This window comes from Oncorhynchus mykiss, chromosome 2 (genome assembly GCF_057628025.1).
Source record: "Oncorhynchus mykiss isolate SJ-2025 chromosome 2, ASM5762802v1, whole genome shotgun sequence".
NCBI lineage: Eukaryota > Metazoa > Chordata > Actinopteri > Salmoniformes > Salmonidae > Oncorhynchus > Oncorhynchus mykiss.
In genome coordinates, this window is record NC_143023.1 from 60,121,915 (window position 1) to 60,138,323 (window position 16,409).

At 41.1% G+C, this 16,409-nt stretch overlaps 1 protein-coding gene across 1 annotated transcript in view; it reads left to right on the forward strand.

The window, feature by feature from the left end:
- Nucleotides 1-8,106, forward strand: part of LOC149985168 (calcium-dependent secretion activator 2-like) — a 42,620-nt gene extending 34,514 nt beyond the window's left edge. Inside the window, exon 2 of the mRNA XM_090203757.1 lies at nt 7,214-8,106. Within this exon, the coding sequence (XP_090059883.1) occupies nt 7,214-7,360 (147 nt within the window). The 3' untranslated portion in view covers nt 7,361-8,106. The remainder of the gene's footprint in view (nt 1-7,213) is intronic.
- Nucleotides 8,107-16,409: the final 8,303 nt, after the last annotated feature.

Below are 16,409 nucleotides of genomic sequence, written 5' to 3' on the forward strand. Positions count from 1 at the left end.
TGGGATGGTGTACTTTGGCTTGCAAGCCCCTTTTCGTCCAAACATAACAATGGTTATTATGGCCAAACAGTTATATTTTTGTTTCATCAGACCAGAGGACATTTCTCTAAAAAGTACGATCTTTGTCCCCATGTGCAGTTGCAAAGCGTAGTCTAGCCTTTTTAATGGTGGTTTTGGAGCAGTGGCTTCTTCCTTGCTGAGCCGCCTTTCAGGTTATGTCAATATTGGACTTTTTTTACTGTGGATATAGATGCTTTTGTACCTGTTAACTCCAGAATCTTCACAAGGTCCTTTGCTGTTGTTCTGGGATTGATTTGCACTTCGCACCAAAGTACGTTCATCTCTGGGAGACAGAACGTTTCTACTTCCTGAGCGGTATGACAGCTGCGTGGTCCCATGGTGTTTATACTTGCGTACAATTGTTTGTACAGGTGAACATGGTACCTTCAGGCATTTGGAAATTGCTCCCAAGGATGAACCAGACTTGTGGAGGTCTACAACTTTTTTCGGAGGTCTTGGCTGATGTCTTTTGATTTTCCCATGATGTCAAGCAAAGAGGCACTGAGTTTGAAGGTAGGCCTTGAAATACATCCACAGGTACACCTCCAATTGACTCAGGCTAATTGACATAATATATCAGAAGCTTCTAAAGCCATGACATCATTTTCTGGAATTTTCCAAGCTGTTTACAGGCACAGTCAACTTAGTATATGTAAACTTCTGACCCACTGGAATTGTGATTAAGTGAAATAATCTGTCTGTTGTTGTAGAGGTCCTAACCGACTTGCCAAAACTATAGTTTGTTAACAAGAAATTTGTGTGGTTGAAAAACATGTTTTAATGACTCCAACCTTGTATGTATGTATGTATGTATATTTATGACTTCAACTGTACATTTTGCCAAGGCGGAGAGGAGTGGCCGAGACGGAAAAGTGTGATGGACGTATTCATTCAGGCTACAAGTGTAGGAGGCCTATTGACAATCGCAGAATGTCATTACAATACATGCTGTCGCTTTTAAAGTCATCAAATTGTGAGTGCACTTTTTGGATGCTGGAATTATTTTGTGAGTGGACGAACGTGGTAGGGTAGCCTACAGGATTAGGTAGCCTACTATTTGAATTGATTGTTTGACAATCGGATGAAAACAACGTCATGACTGGTTGTGTTTATGCCACATTAAAATCCTAGAGGAAAACCTGGTTCAGCCTGCTTTCCACCAGACACTTGAAGATTATTCACCCAACAGCAGGACACTAACCTAAAATACATGGCCAAATCTACATTGGAGTTGATTTCCAAGAAGACCGTGAATGTTCCTGAGTGACCAAGTTACAGTTTTAACTTGACTCTACTTGACCTCAATTACATTCGCACAGTATTCTGGATAGTAGCTCATTTCCCGCTTAAGGTCTTATTCAGGATAAGCTGTTTACATGCAACTTTGATATCCCACTCATGAGTATCCCTGTTTTCATGAATAAACACAATATTCCTAATTTAAGTTCATATGGGTTAAATGGAATATTAACTGACATCTGGACACTGACTTGTAGGCCTATAACCTCTCACATGTAGCCAAATATAATATTAACTCCTGCAGAATAATGCATTCCTTTCAGTGAAATTATACAACATATGTTATATTTGTCTCAGAAATAGAAGTGGAGAAATAGGATTTCTTTCAGCATCTCTTGAGAAAATGAGAATGCGTGTGTAATGTGTTATCTTTGACACTGTTATGCAAGCAGACAGTATTTCAACCACATAAAATATGCACCAAAGACCAACTGAAGTCTTATCAGAAGCGTGTTTCATCGCTTTCTGAACTTTTCATTTCCATAAAACCTGTCAAACTGATGACATTTGGACATTTTGCGCAGGACCAATCATTTGACTGTTTTGTAGTTATTGTGTTTTCTTCCCAGTCCCTAAATGAAACAGACAACTTTACCAGTGTTAACTTGATTACTAATGCATTCATTCTATCGTTGTAAGACATTTTTCTGGTGAGCACTACTTTATTTAGTCTTCTGGGTCAACAAGTTATGACAGATAAGAACCTGCATGTATCTAACTAACTATAGTTGGCAAACAAATGCTCTACCAAATGTCAGAAATTATAATATGGCCTACCAAATGTCGAAAACTTATAAGCAGAAACCTGTCTAAATTGGGGGTGAATAACTTCCCAGTAGACTATACGGTCCAGTACGGAGTATCAGCAAAATAAATTATTATGGTGGATCAAACTGTGCAGAGTGCCTACTTTTTGACGTGATTTGTTTGACAATCAGATGACAACATGATCACACAACACCCATGATAACTGAGCCTGTGCAGACCGCAAAAAAACGTAAATGGGATAAAATGTTTACATGCCACAGTATCCCTTCTAAGGTCAGCATATTATTCAGGTTTCTCATAACCGGGATACAAGCTTTTTCGGTCTATTGTAAATGGGATATTATATTTTTTATGCGTCAACTCAAAAACAGAATACTAGAGTATTCCGATTTAATTACGGGATATTGGTGACCTTCTTTGCAAGGCATTGGAAAACCTCCCTGGTCTTTGTAGTTGAATCTGGGTTTGACATTCACTGCTCGACTGGGGGGACCTTACAAATAATTGTATTTGTGGGGTACAGAGATAGGAGAAAACTGTGCATGTAAACTGACCACGTTTACATGCACAGTTTTCTCCTATCTCTGTACCCCACAAATACAATTATTTGTAAGGTCCCCCCAGTCGAGCAGTGAATGTCAAACCCAGATTCAACTACAAAGACCAGGGAGGTTTTCCAATGCCTTGCAAAGAAGGTCACCTATTGGTAGATGGGTAAAATTTAAAAAAAGCAGACATTGAATATCCCTTTGCATAGTGAAGTTATTAATTACACTTTGGATGGTGCATCAATACACCCAGTCACTACAAATATACAGGCGTCCTTCCTAACTCAGTTGCTGGAGAGGAATAAAAACCACTCAGGGATTTCACTATCAGGTGGCTTTGAAACAGTTAGTTTATGGTCTATACCAGTATCTCAATACTTGTTAGTATCGTGGCATGGAAGCAAAACACAAAGCGGATTTAACTTCTTTAGAAAAACAGCCCGAATGTTGTAAACAAACATAATTATGTCACCATTAATTTTTAAAGTTATACAGCAGGTTTTTAAAGGACCAATGACTTCGGTCTGCTTTGTGTTAAAAAAAAATCCATGGAAAAAATATTGAGATACTGGTATCGTCACAACCTTACTTGCCATGCGGTGGAACTGATGTTGCCATGACGATGCTTGGCGATGTCATGCACTGAGTGGGGCGCAGTCAACACGCTGTTACCAATAGAGGGGTGAAAAAGAAGATTGTAACACTGTCTTCCACTAGGATAGAGGGAAACTGTTACCTCTGGTCCCCGCAATATCCGTAAATAGCTGTGTGCACACATACAGGCGTGGCCTGCTGTCATCGCAGCATCTGCCTGCGAGTGTGTGTGTGTGTGTGTTTGTGTGTGTGTTCAGATCACAATACAACACATTCATCTTTGTTGCTCTCAGACAGACGCAGAGCAGGCAACACACAATTACTCAATTAAAAGTCCTGACTGTAGTGGAGCAGGTCCACCCACCATGCCCTGCTGTGCTCTGAGACTAATGAAGACGAAGTGGAGAGAGAACCCAGAAGAAAGGCGGGCATGGAGCACACCGGCATCTGGCAAACACTGAAAACCCTGCATACTTATCACACTTTTCCATACTACAGATGGGCAGGTGTGTGTGTGTGTGTTGGCACAGGGTGAAGGTTATGGTTTCCTAGGGCGGATGTATTTTCTGTCTTTCTTGTCTGACACAGACTGGTCTGTCGCTAGAACAGTTCCTTACCACATATCAACACAATGCTTCCTCCTCATTCTTAAAATACACTTATCAGTATATTTAATACCATACTCTATTCATATCTACCCTTGTCCCCTCTTGAGAAAATGAAGAGAATGTACACTGAGAACACCTGCTTAAGAACACCTGCTCTTTCCATGACAGACTGACCAGGTGAAGGCTACTGTATGATCCCTTATTGATGTCTGTGTAGATGAAGGGGAGGAGACAGGTTAAGAAAGATTTTTATGCATTGAGACATGGATTGTGTATGTGTGCCATTCAGAGGGTGAATGGGCAAGACAAAAGGTGTAAGTGCCTTTTGAATGTGGTATGGTAGTAGGTACCAGGTGCACCGGCTTGTGTCAAGAAGTGCAACACTGCTGGGTTTAACACGCTCAACAGTTTCCTGTGTGTATCAAGAATGGTCCACCACCCTAAGGACATCCAGCCAAGTTGACACAACTGTGGGAAGCATTGGAGTCAACATGGGCCAGCATCCCTGTGGAACGCTTTCAACACCTTGTAGAGTCCATGCCCTTGACCAATTGAGGCTGTTCTGGGGGGAAAAGGGGGGGAGGGGGGGGGTAAACTCAGTGTGTAGTGATGGAGCAGGAGAGATTGCAGAGATGGATTGAGTGATCGTGAAATAGAGAGGCGAGGGAGGCATGAAAGCAGAGGTAAAGGGCAGGGGTTGGTAGGGGATTTACAGAATGGATGAGGTGAATGTGAGAGAGAAGAAAAAATACATTGTTGAGAAAGGTGTAGAAAGGGTGAGAAAAATGTGTGGATAGAAAGATCGCTAAATAGCTTTTGTACACTGAAAATGTACAACGTACAGAGATGGAGCAAGGCTGTAGGAGACAATGGGAAAGTGTGGAAATGGAGAGGAGAAATAGAGAGTGAATGAAAGGGATGGCTCTCCACAGTGGAAACTGCTTCTGGCGTCCTCTGATGATGTCACAAGTGCGCGCTCCATTAGCTCTCATAATGGCTCTCAGAAGGAGTGTGCAGCCGACTCCATTTGTGGAAAGAAGCATCAAACCAGTGGCGTCAAATGGCTAAATGCTGTTTTGAGGGAGGCAGGCCAGATGCAACTTTGTCTTGGCGACATGGAGCTCTGCTAAGAGTGAGTAAATGTATGCCCAAGGTGACACAGGGAAAGGTTGTTATATCTGTTGCTAACACATGGTTCTTGCAGGTATGTCCGTTCAGTCTGGCAGCCATGGACAAACAGGTTGATATAAGAGCCTTTAATGCCCAGGAGATTAGCCTCATTCTGCCACACACACACAACTTAGTATTTTCCACATGGAAAGGACCACTGGGCAATGCATTAGTGACTGACATTGAGCTGACTGACACACCTGGCTGTGTCTATTGATCTGCTACCCTGAGGGAATTGCTGTTTGCCAAACAAGCTTTTAATTGTTCTGAATGATCTGTGGAGTTTCTGAGGATAGGAAGACTTTGTGATTCGAATACATTCACACACACACACACACACACACACACACAGACTGACACCTCAGTGCACACCTCCCACCCCACTCTACACACATTCTCAGGTTCAGTGGAGATGAACATTGTACATTCTACTGGAAAATACACTCCCAACCTGTTAAACCTTTTTCCTAGTCATGTAATCTAGAACACTATTTATTTGCCACCTGTGTGTAATGCATGGTGATGAATTATGAGTCTTGATATGAACGTTCATAACGGATCATGGCTCTTAAACATTATACTGTTATTATGCTTGTTTGTGTAACTCTTCACAGTTACGCCCTATTGACAGGTGATGCATCAATAACGGTTCCCACTGACAAATATGTCCCGCCCTGAAATGGAGGTGACCTCCAAGAGAAGACCGATCTCTGTTAGGTGAAATCTGCCTGTTGAGTTTCCGCTCAATTTATGTCTATACCTCTCTTAGAGGCTTTGTCCAGAGAACAGTATCCCTTGGATTGACCTGTTCTGTCAGACTCTTATTTCTCAGTGAAGAGAGGCTGTTTGGTAGAGAGGTACCAATGAAGACAATGTCAGAGCACCTTGCTCCAGGGCTTTGTCACCCCATGTTAGACTAGAGTTGCAGTGCTTTGCGTCACACTTTTCTAGAGGCCACCCTATGGCCAAGTACTTTTTTGGGCATGCACACACCCACTATTTCTTTCCCCTCTCTCTCTCTCTCTCTCACGGACACACACACACAAAACACCCACTTTACAAAGAGCTAAGAGGCCAGGTGGATAAACATTGTCTTGATTTTCACACATTACCATCCCCAATCGAAGAGGCTATCAACAATCAGGTTGCTAACAAAGTTGCCCCTTTTCATTGCAGTGCTTTCATTTCAGCTGACTCACTTTTGTCAGAGCATTCCTATTGAAAATGAGGAGATAAGACTTGGAGCTAAACCGTTTTTAAAGACTAGGAATAACAATGACCACTTGTACATCTGCATTCCTCCAGCTTGCTAGTAGCCACACAGTTGAAAGGCTAAACACACAAGTTGCTTATGTTGTGGAAAACCAATTTTGGAACAAGGCTCCTCACACTGGGGCTGGAGGCGGGAGATAAGTCGCTGTCCACATTGTCTCAGTAAGAAACATCAATATTTATTTGATTTATGTTTTTGTAGCTTGCAGTCACAGTGCTACTGTCAATGGGAAGAAGACAGACTGCCTCTGCCCTCATACATATGCAATGGCAGAGAAAGAGAAAGCTGCTATTTTTTTTTTAAACTTTTTTGTTATGAAAACAACATGTTGGCAAAAAGCATTGCCTAAGGACACCAATAGTAATCATTAGATCATCACTGAACAAGAATGATAAGGACTGATGTCGTTTTTGAAATGGTTGCCTCTGTGTTTTGGGGGGTTCTATTCTTGCAATGGTTTCTTCTGGGAAATAGTTCATTCCACTTATTGCCATGATATAGCGAAGTAGATGCATCATTCCATCAACACTCTGTTGAATTGGTTGTCAAGCACCCAAATCCTCTACCATGACTAAAAGGGAAACTGCAGAAAATACACAATAGTTAAATTCCATTCAAAAGCATTTCAAGCACTTGAAGTCTTGTCACAGAGTAGTACTACTCCACAAATGAATTGAATGTGCCAAACAGAAAATAAAGGAAGACAAAGAAGGATTTTTTATTTTATTATTATTTTCCTTTCTCAATGAATGTATGCTCCTATTGTGCTTTCTTGAAGTCTCTACCACAAGGCCTACATGAGGGTGTTATAATAGCTAGTAATGACAGCTTATGTCAGTTTATAACAGCACTGTCTCGCTCTCTCTCTCTCTCTCTCTCTCTCTCTCTCTCAGCTGAATAAGCAGCAGCTGCAGGCGGTAAAGGATAATTTCCAGGCCTTCCTGAACGGGGACACACAGATGGTGGCGGACGAGGCCTTCTGCAACGCCGTGCGCAGCTACTATGAGGCAAGAGCTCACCCACCTCACCCGTGCCCCTAAAATGACTAGCTTCCATTGTGGTATGCTGTACTGCCTGGAGTCCAGTAAGGGTTGCAATTCTCCAAAATACCACACTTGTTTGCCAAGCAGTTGTTATTTTTAGCTGTACTGTCTAGCAGCTGTTCTTTAGAAGAAGGGCCTTACCTCTTGTGTTTTTCAATTTCGCACGACTCACCCATTCAACTTGTCAAAGAAAACCACAGGTGTCAGTGGTGCAATCTCGATAAAGGCTTTTTCTCTCCCACTTAATCTCAGTTATGTGGCCACCCTCACTCCCACAGTATGCCTGGAGATGGAGAGGGTGAGAGGTCATTTCACTCATATGGGCAGTTTTGTCATTAACGTTATTGCAAGTGTCTGGTAAAAAAGATTAGAAATCGATCAGCTGATGCTAACAGTTTATGCGTGGGGGGATTCTGAAGAGGGTGCTCTCAAACATCTGTGTGCCCTCTTTTTCAATATGTCTATCACTTTTTCATTTCCTTTTGTCTACTACTATCTTTCCATCACTCTCTCCATCACTTTTTGTCATTTTCTTTCCTCTTTTTTCCCCCTCTTTTGTATACTCTATTTGGGAGATTCCTCTCGAGACTAGAACAACAACAAAAGACCTTGATTTTGGAGATTTTCACTAAATGTAATCGATAGAATGGTTATTTGGAGGAAGGATTGTTGACATACAGTGCCTTCCGAAAATATTCATACCCCTTGATTTATTCCACATTTTGTTACAGTCTGAATTTGTCTCACCCATCTACACACAATACCCCATAATGACAAAGTGGAAACATGTTTTTTTTACATTTTTGAAAATGTATTGAAAAATATCACATTTTACACAGGTATTCAGACACCTGAGTACATGCATGTTAGAATCACCGTGACATGGAGTCCCATAGGGTGGCACACAATTGGCCCAGTGTCGTCCGGGTTAGGGGAGGGTTTGGCTGAGGGGCTTAACTTGGCTCATCACGCTCTAGCGACTCCTTGTGGTGGGCCAGGTGCCTGCAGGCAGAGTTCGGTCATCAGTTGAACAGTGTTTCCGCCGACACGTTGGTGCGGCTGGCTTCCGGATTAAGGAGCGCGGTTTGGTGGGCTGTGTTTCGGGAAACGCATGACTCAACCTTCGACTCGAGCCCGTTAGGGATGAGACAAGATTGTAATTGGATATCACAAAAAGGGGGGCAAATCTTTACTCCTGAGCTTGCCATAACAAAGGGGTTAAATACTTATTGACTCAACACATTTCAGCTTTTAATTTTGTCAAAATATAATTTCACTTTGACATTATGGTGTGTAGGCCAATGTCACAAAATCTCAATTTAATCAATTTTAAATTCAGGGTGTAATACAACAAAGTCGAGGGGTGTGAATACTTTCTGAAGTCACTGTATATTTGACATTTGTATTTTAAAGCATAATTGAGAAATAATTAACTGAAGTTGGAATATTTAAGACATTTTGGCCACGTTAGGGGAAGCTAATGTTTCATCTTGTTTTGTAGGTGCTCCTAAGAAATAATTGGTGTCATATGAAGCTTTACCGCTTGCTCTGTAATATGTGACGTGCTCTATCATAATTAGTCATAAGTCGCGCTAGCCAATTAGCATAGCACATGCACATTTTGTGAAAAATATTGACTGTATATTTTGGGATTAAAACAGAATTCACTAGAACAACATGTTTTCTAGCTAACCCAATTCGTTTGAATGTTCAAAGCCTCTGATGATAAGAAGATCCTTCAAAAGAAGTCATTGGCTAGCTAACAAGCTAGCTAACCAGCTGTTTTCGCTTGCTAGCTCACCCCTTTTTTCTCCCCAATTTCGTGGTATCCAATTGGTAGTTAGTCTTGTCTCATCGCTGCAACTCCGATACGGACTCGGGAGAGGTGAAGGCCGGGAGACGTGCCATTGGAACACAGGAGTGATGGTTGCTGATAATGGGCCTCTGTACGCCTATGTAGATATTCCATACAAAATCTGCCGTTTTCAGCTACAATAGTAATTTACAACATTAACAATGTCTACACTTTCTGATCAATTTGATGTTATTTTAATGGAAAAAATAATGTTTTTCTTTCAAAAACAAGGACATTTAAGTGATTCTTTGAAAAACAAAGACATTTCTAAGTGACCCCCAAACTTTTGAACTGTGGTGTATATTTTTAATATGAATGAATGTAAGAAAATTGTTATGGAAATAAAAACTCTACTCATATTACAGAGCAAGCGTAAAATGTAATCTGGCACTAATTTTGTAGCACCTACAGAAGAAACATAATGGACTCTTAAAAATGTGCCTAGTAAATCCAAAATGTTACATTTTCCAACTTATTTCTCAATTATGCTTTAAGATACAAATGTAAAATATATGTAAACTATCCTTCTATATTGAACAAAAACATAAATGCAACATGCATAAATTTCAACGATGTAAGGAAATCAGTCAATTTAAATAAATTCATTAGGCCCTAATCTATGGATTTCACATGACTGGGCAGGGGCACAGCCATGGGTGGGCCTGGGAGGGCATAGGTCAACCCACTTGGGAGCCAGGCTCACCTACTGGGGAGCCAGGCCCAGCCAATCCGAATGAGTTTTTCCCCACAAAGGGGTTTATTACAGACAGAAATACTCCTCAGTTTCATCAGCTTCCGGGTGGCTGGTCTCAGACGATCCCTTAGGTAAAGATGCCAGAAGTGGATGTCTGGGCTGGCTTGGTTACACGTGGTTTGCGGTTGTGAGGCCGGTTGGACGTACTACTAAATTCTCGAAAACAACTTTGGAGGTGGCTTATGGTAGAGAAATTAACATTCAATTCTCTGGTAATAACTGGTGGTCATACCTGCAGTCAGAATGCCAATTGTACGTTCCCTCAAACTTGAGACATCTATGGCTTTATGTGACCAAACTGCACATTTTAGAGTGGCCTTTTATTGTCCCAAGCACAAGGTGCATCTGTGTAATGATCATGCTATTTTATCAACTTCTTGTTATGCCACACCTGTCAAGTGGATGGATTATCTCTTGGCAAAGAATAAATGCTCACTAACAGGGATGTAAACAAATTTTAAATAATATTTTTGTGCTTATGGAAAATTTCACGGATGTTTTATTTCAGCTCATGAAACATGGGACCAACACTTTACATGTTGTGTTTATGTTTTTATCTAGTATATTAATAAAATGTAAGGAAAACCCCCAAATCATGGTCTTTTTGTTGTTGTAGTTTTCGTGACGAATCACCCATTTTACTCCTTTTACCTCAACTAACCTTTACCCCCACACATTGACTCTATACCGGTACGCCCTTTATATAGCGTCTTTTTTGTTATTGTGTTACTTTTTATTTGATTTTTTACTTTACTTTATTTAGTAAATATTTTCTTAACTCTATTTCTTGAACTGCATTGTTCAAGCATTTCACGGTAAGGTCTACCTGTTACCTGTTGTGTTCTGCGCATGTGACAAATAAATGAGTATTTGATTTGTCTATCTGTTTCTCCCTGCCCGTCCCTCTTTTGCAGTCTCGCCATCCTTTCTTTACCCCTTCCATTCCTCACCCCCCTCTCTGTCTTTCCATGTCTCCCTCTCTTTCTCATTTCTTCGTCTGAAGTGAGTTGTGCCTGTCATACGTTATGAGATGTAGAGATTATCAGAAAAGCGGGCGTCTCAGCCTCTTTAATTGCAGTAGATGGGAGAGAAACCCATGGAAGTATATGCCTCAGTCTTTGCATGGCTCACTATGTGATGTGTCATAGCAAGAATGGATCAAAGTTGACCCGTTATTACTATTCACTGGATATAGTGTCGAAGTGATAGAAGCTCATCAACTTTTTCAATGTTCAATTCTCCAATGTGTCTTTAGAAGGCATCCGCTACATTGCAGAAGGCCACATGAGACATTATGTCCAACTGGAGGAGGTGTAATTATGTCTGACAAATGTGTTGTGCTCACACATTTACCCAAGCTGTGCTCGGGGCTATGCAAATCCACTAAGACACTAGAGACTCTTTAAAGGTTCAAATGTATTTGCCCTTCTCACAGGCTCTGTCTGGAAGTCTGTTTTTCCCTCGGTGCACACAGCCTGTTTGCATAAGTGTGTGCTTGAGCATTTATGTACTCAATATTGTACATTTTTTAAATAATTTTTTCTACTGTTTTCTTTCTCCTTGCATTTTGTATTTGATGTAATTTCAGGGTTCATCTGTTTATCTGTAAAATAGATCTAGGTCTCAGTAGCCCTGATAAAAAATGTTACATAAATTACAAATACAATTAATAACAGTTCATGAGATATAAAGCATCATAAACCACCACTAAGGGATGTATGTAAATGTAAATGATAAGCGAGGGTTTTACGCACATTCAACTTTTGTATAGCAGCTGAACAAAAAGTGCCAATATAGAGAGAAAAAAAGCATGTTGGCTCACTGTTTGTTGCTCCCAATAAGTGCTCTTAATAAACCTATCGGTAATACTGACTTTCAACCAACATGGTCTTCAATGGTAAGCAAAGTATATATACACTCTGGTGGGTCAGGGTATGGAGACTACTAGAGGTCAGTAAGTGTTCAATAGACAGAGATTAATGGTGGACTGTCAGGGGTGCAAACAGGCCATTGCGGTGTATTGACAAAGTTACTTTATTGATCAGGCCCAATTAATTACCTGACAAGCAGAGGTCACATTAGAACTGATTATATGTGGCGGGGTCTAGTGCTGGTGCCGGAAAATTATTCAAGCTCTATCAAATTGGTTGTTGATCATTGCTATACTACCATTTTCAGGTCTTACCATAGATTTTCAAGTTGACTCTCAGGAACATTCACTGTTTTCTTGTTAAGCAACTCCAGTGTAGATTTAGCCTTGAGTTTTAGGTTATTGTTCTGCTGAAAGGGGAATTAATCTCCCAGTGTTTGGTGGAAAGCAGACTGTGAGCCAGGTTTTCCTCTAGGATTTTGCCTGTGCTTAGCTCTATTCCATTTTTTTCTGGAAAAAACTCCCCAGTCCTTTAACGATTACAAGCATACCCATAACATGATGCAGCCAACACTATGCTTGAAAATATGGAGAGCAAAACTCAGTAATATGTTTGGGGCAAATCCAATACAACACATTGTATTCAGGACAAAAAGTTAATTGCTTCGACATATTTTTTGCAGTATTACTTTAGTGCCTTGTTGCAAACAGTATGCATGTTTTGGAATATTTTTTATTCTGTACAGGCTTTCTTATTTTCACTCTGTCGATTAGGTTAGTATTGTTGAGTAACTACAATGTTGTTGATCCATCCTGTGTTTTCTCCTATCAAAGCCATTCAACTCTGTAACTTGTTTTAAAGTCACCATTGGCCTCATGGTGAAATCCCTGAGCGGTTTCCTTCCTATCCAGCGACTGAATCAGGAAGGACACCTGTATCTTTGTAGTGACTGGGTGCATTGAAACACCATCCAAATTGTAATTATTAATTTCACAATGCTCAAAGGGATATTCCATGTCTGATTTTTTTTTGTGCCCTTTGCAAGGCATTTGTGGTTGAATCAAGCTGTCTCTGAATCTAGAGAATCTTTGCCACAAACAAGGGACCCTGCTGTCCTCTGCAGCAGTCAACTCCGCACCTGTTTCTCTGGTGGCTTTGTAGGACAGAGTGGGAGTGTGGTGGTTTTATGGCGGCTCCTGCAAGCATCTGTTTGCTTTGATATGTGTTTCAGAACGAACACTCTTAACGTGGCATGAAAGTGGATTTACTTTCACTGAGGGGGCGTGCAGAGAGGAGAGTGGCACTGATTTTGTATGGGTGATTCTACAGAAGTGGTGCAAATTGCAGTCCCACCCCAGAAGAAAACCATACAAGAAAAACAGTTAAGTCTCCAAACTTAGGACATTTTATTTACATCATGTTATGTTCTAATTCAATCCAAGGCAATAACAAACATATTGTTCAATTAATATATTACAAAGTCATTGTTTTATACAGTTATTTCTATTGAGGTGGCTGTCCCATGCCCTGACTCAAAATTCATGTTTAAAAATAAATAAAACATTCAATCATTAATTGCTTTAACACTATTTCAATAGAACATATTCAGTTGTTTTATTATTACGTTGAAAGATACTGATCTAATTAGTAGTTTTGCTTATTTTTAATAATCTTTCTCAAATGCTGTCCCACCTTTTGATGTGACTACTGAAACACACATTAAAAGGCTAAAGAATGAATGTGCCTACCAGGTATGGGGGGAGAGAAGGGACTGGTCCTTACCAGCTTAAGATGGGATACATTGAAGGATGGACAGATCCTCATAGACTTGGGAAGCTGGAGACGATAGGTGACCGGGTTGATGTGATTCAGGATCTTGAATGGTTCTATGTAGTGTGGAGCGAGCATCCACGAATCCACCTTTGACCCGGTCTGAGATGCCGAAAAGGCCTCCGGTGCCGGTTTGCCTCGTGTTGGTGTCGGGCAGAGAAGCGGAGCAAGGAGGATCGTGCTCTGATCCAAGTGCGGCGACATCATTGAATGAACGTCTCAGCTGATGATCAGGAAATGGGGGGGGGGGGGTTGCGAACCTAAACTGACACTGGAACAGCGACAGTCCAGTGGATGAGTTCGGCAGTGTGATGTGATGTTCGGCAGTGTGATGCCTCCTTTAATGCGTACGACCCAGTACATTCCGAGGGGCCAAGCCTCCTGCCATCCAGGACCTATATAATAGGTGGTGTCAGAGGAAAGCTCATAAAATTGTCAGACTCCAGTCACCCAAGTCATAGACTGTTTTCTCTGCTACCGCACGACAAGCGGTACCGGAGTGCCATTCTAGAACCAAAAGGCTCCTAAACCTCTCTGGGATATTCGGGACTGTAGCGTCCCACCGCGCCAACAGCCAGTGAAAGTGCAGGGCGCCAAATTCAAAACCACACAAAATCTCAATTAAAATTCCTCAGGCATACAAGTATTTTACACCATTTTAAAGATAAAATTCTGGTTAATCTATCCAAAGTGTCTGATTTCAAAAAGGCTTTACAGCGAAAGCACCACAAACGATTATGTTAGGTCACCACCAATCACAGAAAAACACAGCCATTTTTCCAGCCAAAGAGAGGAGTCACAAAAAGCAGAAATGGAGATTAAATTAATCACTAACCTTTGATGATCTCAGATGACACTCATAGGACTTCATGTTACACAATACATGTATGTTTTGTTCGATAAAGTGCATATTTATAACAAGAAATATCATTTTACATTGGCGTGTTATGTTCAGTAGGTCCAAAACATGCAGTGATTTTGCGGAGAGCCACATCAATTCACAGAAATACTCATAATAAACATTGATAAAAGATACAACTATTATACATGGAACTTTTAGATCCACTTCTCCTTAATGCAACCGCTGTGTCAGATTTCAAAAAAACTTTACGGAAAAAGCACACCATGCAATAATCTGAGTACGGTGCTCAGAGCCCAAACCAGCCAAAGAGATATCTATGTTGTGTAGTCAACATTAGTCAGAAATAGCATTATAAATATTCACTTACCTTTGATCATCTTCATCAGAATGCACTCCCAGGATTCCCAGTTCCACAATACATTTTTGATTTGTTTGATAAAGTTCATCATTTATGTCCAAATACCTTCCTTTGTTAGGGCGTTTGGTAAACAAATCCAAACGCGCGTGCAAGTCCACCTGAAAGGTAGGACGAAAAGTCCAAAAAGTTCCATTGCAGTCCGTAGAAACATGTCAAACTAAGGATAGAATCAATCTTTAGGACGTTTTTAACATAAATCTTCAATAATGTTCCAACCGGAGAATTCCTTTGCAAACTCTCACATGACCGCTCGTCACGAGCTCAAAGCATTCTGGCAGAGCTCTGCCTCATTCCCCTCCCATTCGGCCCCACTTCACAGTAGAAGCCTCAAACCAAGTTCTAAAGACTGTTGACATCTAGTGGAAGCCTTAGGAAGTGCAACATGACCAATATCCCATTGTATCTTCAATAGGGAATGAGTTGAACAATGACCAACCTCAGATTTCCCACTTCCTGGTTGGATTTTTTTCTCAGGTTTTCGCCTGCCATATGAGTTCTGTTATACTCAGACATCATTCAAACAGTTTTAGAAACTTCAGAGTGTTTTCTATCCATATATACTAATTAAATGCATATTATAGCTTTTATGGCTGAGTAGCAGGCAGTTTACTCAGGGCACCTTATTCCAAGCTACTCAATACTGCCCCCCAGTCACCAAGAAGTTAACAGCTTCTACCCCCCAAGCCATAAGACTGCTGAACAATTAATCAAATGGCCACCAGACTATTTATATTGACCCCCCCCCCCCCCCCCCCCCCCCACACACACCATTTATTTTGTACACTGCTGCTACTCACTCGAAAAATGCAGTTCATGATGGAGAACATATTACATAGCAGTAGTCTAAGGACAGTCACTTGGAGACAAGAAGCAAGTACAGGGAGTGAACATTTTAATTAATAAACAGACATGAAACAGGACAGGAGAGCATCTGGACATGAAAAACATAACATTAATCAAATCAAATTTATTTATATAGCCCTTCGTACATCAGCTGATATCTCAAAGTGCTGTACAGAAACCCAGCCTAAAACCCCAAACAGCAAGCAATGCAGGTGTAGAAGCACGGTGGCTAGGAAAAACTCCCTAGAAAGGCCAAAACCTAGGAAGAAACCTAGCGAGGAACCAGGCTATGTGGGGTGGCCAGTCCTCTTCTGGCTGTGCCGGGTGGAGATTATAACAGAACATGGCCAAGATGTTGAAATGTTCATAAATTACCAGCATGGTCAAATAATAATAAGGCAGAACAGTTGAAACTGGAGCAGCAGCACGGCCAGGTGGACTGGGGACAGCAAGGAGTCATCATGTCAGGTAGTCCTGGGGCATGGTCCTAGGGCTCAGGTCCTCCGAGAGAGAGAAAGAAAGAGAGAATTAGAGAGAGCACACTTAAATTCACACAGGACACCGAATAGGACAGGAGAAGTACTCCAGATATAACAAACTGACCCTAGCCCCC